Below are 6113 nucleotides of genomic sequence, written 5' to 3' on the forward strand. Positions count from 1 at the left end.
CTTGAGAATATAGAGATCTCTATGAATTACACTCGTGTACATGGAGACATGGAATTATTGAGACCAATGACATCGAACCTTACTCCATTGAAGAATGCCAACGTAGAGAAAATTGGCCTAAATGGAAAGTTGCGATCCAGGTTGAATTGGATTCATTAACGAAGAGGAAGGATTTCGGGCCTGAGATGCCAACACCTCCTAACATAAAACCTGTTGACATTAATAGGTCTTCGTTAGATAGCGTGATGAGAAAAAGAGATGATAATCTCGCCTTATAGCGCAAGGCTTCTCACAAAAACGCTCTGGAATCGACTACGAGAAGACATATTCTCTCTTAACCGATGTCATTGCACTCTACTACCTTGTTAGTTTGGTAGTTTCCAAATAACTGAACATGCACCTTACGAATGTGGTCACTATGTATCTCTATGGGGATCTACATACATAATATAATGAAGGTTCTTGTGGACTTTATTTACCCAAACCAAGTGGCTCTTGATCACGGAGCGAGTTTGCAATGAGGGTGAAACGCTCATTAAAGTGACTACTTGATTGGGAAGAGATATGGTGAACTATGCCCCTGCGTTTTCATGACAAGTTCTGGATTTGCAATTGTCACGATTTATGTTGATAAACATGATTGGAACCCTTGAGAGTTAAGGGAAACCGCTGAACACCTGAAAATCCAAGTTTGAGATGAAGGACCTTGGGAGAACACAGTTTTGTCTAGATTTAGAATTTGTAACCGTGTCAATAAATGATTTGCATTTTGATAAAGTCAAAGATGCACTCCCATGGTTGTTGGTAGTCTTGACCCTAAATGGGATCCATTTCGTCCCAGGGATGATGACCAAAACGTGTTAATAGCAAAAGTGCTTACTTGAGTACAATAGGCGTATTATTGTACTTATCACAATACAAGACCGGACGCCTCAATTGTTACGAACTTGTTGGATAGATATAGCCCCGCGCCAATGCAACGTCATTGGACTAGTATAAACTATAGAGACAATCTTTCGTTACTTAAAATGTACGATAGATATGAGCTTGTTCCTATCCCTGCAAAGAGAAAAGAATGACGGAAGAATGAGAAAAGATCTCATTAGCCCAAGTGGCGCCGTCCAAGATTCCATGACGGCAAAGCTGCCACCACCAAGGGTGGCCAGCGTCATCCTCCTCCCTTACACCAAAACGGTGGTGATGTTTGTTGATGTAGGGTATCTCTCTGACCCTCACAAATGTCGCTCCCAGACGGGTTATGTCTTTACCATGGGAAGCACTGTGATATCTTGGAGGTCTACAAAGCAGACCCTTGTTGTTACTTCCTCGAATCATGCAGAGATTATTGCTCTACATGAAACCGTGCAAGAATGCATATGGCTAAGGTCTGCAGTTAGACATGTTCGAGGAACTTGTGGTTTGAAGTCTACCACAAATGAACCTACATGCATTTATGAAGATAATGCAGCTTGCATTGAGCAAATAAAGTTAGGTTTCATCAAGGGCGACAACACCAAGCATATATCGCCTAAGTTCTTTTACAATCAGCAACAACAAGCACTTCTAAATATTGAAGTGAATCAGATCCGATCAGAGGATAATGTAGCTGAATTATTTACTAAGTTGTTACCTAAATCCACATTCGAGAAACATGTGAGAAGTATCGGATTAAGAAAGTTATCCGAACTCCCATGATTGTAGCAATCAGGGAGAGATATTGACATCAGGGGGAGGTATGATGTCTACATGTTTGATCTCGAAGAGTGAAGGACATGTTGTGCTCTTTTTGTCTTTCGACCAGGGTTATTTTTGTCCCACAGGGTTTTTGTTACCTGGCAATGTTTTTAACGAGGCAACGATCAAAGCGTCATCACCAAGTTTGAGCGGCACAAGGGGGAGTGTTGAAGGATGTCGACATAATGTGTGCCTTTACAAACTAGGGTTTAGAATTGTACTAGGAATGTGTTCTAGGTATTCAATTGTAATAGGATTCTATTACCTTTTTGGGTACCTTGTAACTCCCTATTTAAATGGCTCCTATTATCAATAATAGATACACAATTACGATTCTCCTACAACATTTTTATCTTTTTGACAAATATAGCTCGGAATGTTGTGCTTACAATGGGACTCATCTCTATGCTAAATAGAGAACAGTTTCTAGATCCATTAATAGCTTTCAAAACCACGTAGTTTTACATGCAATTAAAAATTAATTATCTTTTGTCGTTAATTCAGACCCTAATTTTTTACTTTCACCAATTATACTTTACTGATGCCCGTCAACTGATCTATTTCCATGTTGTGATCAAAAGTTTTTATTTTTCAACAAACTCTTCTTTTCTGATCTATTGCCATGCAAAAAAAAAAAAAATTCGTGAGAAATGCCCTTCATTTATTAAAATCTACCTACATCATATGATCATAACCCACATTATGGTAAGTTTTCACTAAATTAGTTGAGAAACAAACGTATAGATTTACTTATCTATTATTTGAAAGGACCAAAATCAACTTCCAACAATTGTGAGGTTAGCAGACAAAGAATACATCTATCTAGTGAGCTTTGTGGAATATCAACATTTGATCTAAATATAGTAAATCATCTATATATGAAACTCCTACAGCTTATATGGATCCCATCTGTGAAAGACTAATTCAAGCAAAATATCTGCCCTTGAGTGTAAAGCCTATAATTAGAACAATTAATTATATCTGTATCTGCTCCAAAAGAAGTGGAATTTTCTTCACGTGTCCTCCATTCACCCGGCAAGTCGCCATCTCCACTCATTGATCCATTGGATTTTAGACCTTCAATCTACCTTTGGCAATTACGTACAAGTAAAAGGAGATGGGTGAAACAACACGCAAATAATCGAGCTCGTTCAATCTCGAAAAGCATTTAGCAGAGATTGAACTTGCGCGGTTTCTTGCTGAACGCTCAACATTCTTGTTCTTTGATTCCTTATTTTCTTTCCCTATCGAATAAGAATCACTTTGTTTTGTTAATCTCTTGATTGGAATATCTGTGACAAGAAGAAAAATGTCGTTCATTGGAACCCAGCAGAAATGCAAGGCTTGTGATAAGACTGTTCATTTCATTGAACAAGTATCTGCAGATGGTGTTCCCTATCACAAAACCTGCTTTAAATGCAGTCACTGCAATGGACAATTGTCGGTAGGTTATTTATATACGTCACATTTTATGTATTCTCTGCTTCATTTCCATGGTCTCTTTGATATGTCACGTCGTCAATATCAAGTCATCAATCTGGTTTTGGATTGATAGTCTCAAAACTTAACATGTTAAATTTACGGTCAACATATATACTCCAAATTAGAGGTTAAAGATTTTAGGACCAGAGATATTGATTTCAAAATTCAAATTCTGTTGTTAATTTGAATTGGTCCTTTACATAATGAAAGAATTGTTTTAGGTCATTGATATAGGTAGATAAGTTAGACAATTTTAGTTTGATTGGAATATGAGGCAGCTGTTTGTACGTGTTGTGGTTATAGATGAGCAGCTACTCCGCCATGGAGGGAGTTCTATACTGCAAGCCTCATTTCGAGCAACTCTACAAGGATAGCGCTAGTAAGAAAATTCCGAGTAAGTTTTCTCTAATGATGTAGGAACTTTTGTTATCTTTTTTGGGGCTAATTTTCCCAGCTGGTTGAGCTAAATATTGATGAATTGTTTCATGGTGGTTCATCAGGTGGGAAACCAAACGAAGTGCTGGTACACATCTTATCCTTTTAATTCAATATCATCTGCATCGTATACCTATTTAGATTATATATCGGTCCAACTAAATTATGTACATTAATTTTTCTCTTATATGTACACAGACTAAGACCCCTAGCAAATTGTCCTTTATGTTCTCTGGGACTCAAGACAAATGTGCCGTCTGCACCAAAACTGTTTATCCATTAGAGAAGGTTTGAGTCCTAACTACATCTTCTTGAACTCTAAATCAGATATTCTGTATTGTGCAATGTGAATCACTATATAGAAGATTTTCAACTTCTCCACCTATTGATAATTGGTTATTGGGTGGATGCTGTAAGTAATTTAACGAGGTACATGAGATTTTATATTGAAGGAGAGACTCATCAACTGATTCAATACTGTGAAATTTTTCAAACAGGTTACGTTGGAAGGAACGTTTTACCACAAGAACTGCTTTAGGTGTAATCATGGGGGTTGCGCTCTCTCACCCTCAAACTGTGCTGCTCTAGATGGCATTCTATACTGCAAGCACCACTTTTCCCAGTTGTTCAAGGAGAAGGGCAGCTACAACCACCTCACCAAGACTGCTTCTCTGAGGAAAAATGTAGCTCCATTACCCGAGCCAAAAACCGAGGCAGCTGAGGGAGAAGAACCAAAGGCAGACGCAGGAGTGGAAGCAGGTGAAGCAGAGGCCGCAGCACAGGAGTCACAAGATGCAGCCCAGACGCAAGAGCAATAGTGAGAACAACGCCCCATCTGAACCCAAAGTAGCTAGCATCACCACGTCGATTGTTCAAGGCTTTGGGAGATACATATGAGTTTTTTTGACATGTTCCATTTTCCCTTATGGGAATTAAATTGTTGTCGAGTTGAGTACAGAAATTCAAGGGGTTCTATATATTGCTCGTTTCCATCAAATGCTAGCTGAAGAAAAACAGAAATCCTGGTGGAAAACCAACTACATCGTTTACATTGTTACAATCTCACTGCTATTTGGTGATCGTGCAAATAGATTACACCCGGCTCCAGCGCTACAGTCCCAACTATTTATATATAAAAGGGGAAAAATCTTTGCAAAGCAAAATTTGTCGGGAAAAACCTCCCATAATTTTTTTTTTTTAAATACACCTCTGTTCACGAACTTTCATACCAAACATAGCATTCCATAAGAGATTAAAAAAATAAAAGACACATCTATACCGAAGAAAAAGGTCGTCGGTAAGTCGGTATCAACTTCACATAAAAGAAATAAAATGTAAATAGGCAAAGTTCAAATGGAAATAAAATTAAATTTTCTCCTTGCCCTTAACACTAGGGCTTGGAGGTTTGCTAGGGCAAATGACACTCGGCACATCTTCAGTAGTCACTTTCTTAATCTTGGAGGGGTTTTGTTCTTCGACCCCAGAGGCCTTCCTTTCTTCTTCTTGATCGGCTGCATGTCTTCTTGTTTGATAACTCATTCCTTAGGAATCAGGATTCCCCCTGGAGCCTCAATCAATCCAAGAGACTTGGCAGTGAATTTGGTGTGGAATTCCGGCAACTTCAGCTTCTTTTGGAGCATGGATGGATTTGTAGCCTGGCTACTCTCTCCAAAAGGATTTTTCAGTTTCTTTGGGGATGTGAATGGGGAGGATGGACACCCTCTCTTGACTGCAGCTTGGTCTATAGGAGGTAAGGCTAACACAAAATTTGCCTCTTCAGGCCTCACATCCTCATTCCTTATAACAATGGAATGTCTAGGTTTGTGTGCAGATGGAGCATCAAACAAATTGTCGATAGATGGCAGTATGGGGGCTTGAACTCCATGAAAACAAAAGGTTCCATTTTGAAAGCGGAGATCAGAGAGGCCTGAAAAATGAAACGCCAGAGAAATCCCAATTGTAACCTGTGCTTCAGTGTTATTTGCAGCTTCGGGGTAGCCCCCAGAGGGCATTCATCCTGTTCATGGATAATCAAATTACAGTCCCTGCACTTTCCTTGTTTCTCAAATAAATATGTTATCTCCTTCACCACACCAGGGATCAGTTTCAACATACGTTTCAGAAAGAAGGGTTGAGATATAGTATGCGCTACATGAACCCTAATCAGGTCTTTGTGATCAAATAGCTTCTTATCAAAGTCCAGATACTTGCATGCAATCGAAGCCATATTCATAATAATTTTCCTATCCTCTAGGGTAGGCGGAATATCTGAAATCTTGACCTAGAAGAAGAGATGATTCATGAGAACCTCAAGTAGATCTGCAAGCCCATCATAATATTGCAGCAATACAGGAGATCAGCTAAAGTACCATGGCCCTCCACGGATAACCTTGTTTCGGTCTCTCTTCAGATCAAAAGTAAACACAAACCGACCTTGCCTGCTGACTTGCATTTTGAAGCCT

General features: G+C 39.1%; 1 protein-coding gene across 1 annotated transcript; it reads left to right on the forward strand.

Moving 5' to 3' along the window:
• The first annotated feature begins 2827 nt into the window (after positions 1-2827).
• On the forward strand, positions 2828-4691 carry LOC112180821 (LIM domain-containing protein WLIM2b). The gene is made up of 5 exons (XM_024319381.2): positions 2828-3178; positions 3520-3610; positions 3717-3739; positions 3850-3939; positions 4149-4691. The coding sequence occupies exons 1-5, from the start codon at positions 3044-3046 to the stop codon at positions 4467-4469; spliced, it is 660 nt and encodes a 219-aa protein (XP_024175149.1). The 5' UTR covers positions 2828-3043; the 3' UTR covers positions 4470-4691.
• Positions 4692-6113: the final 1422 nt, after the last annotated feature.

The sequence above is a fragment of the Rosa chinensis genome, chromosome 7 (assembly GCF_002994745.2).
Source record: "Rosa chinensis cultivar Old Blush chromosome 7, RchiOBHm-V2, whole genome shotgun sequence".
NCBI classification, from domain to species: Eukaryota; Viridiplantae; Streptophyta; class Magnoliopsida; order Rosales; family Rosaceae; genus Rosa; species Rosa chinensis.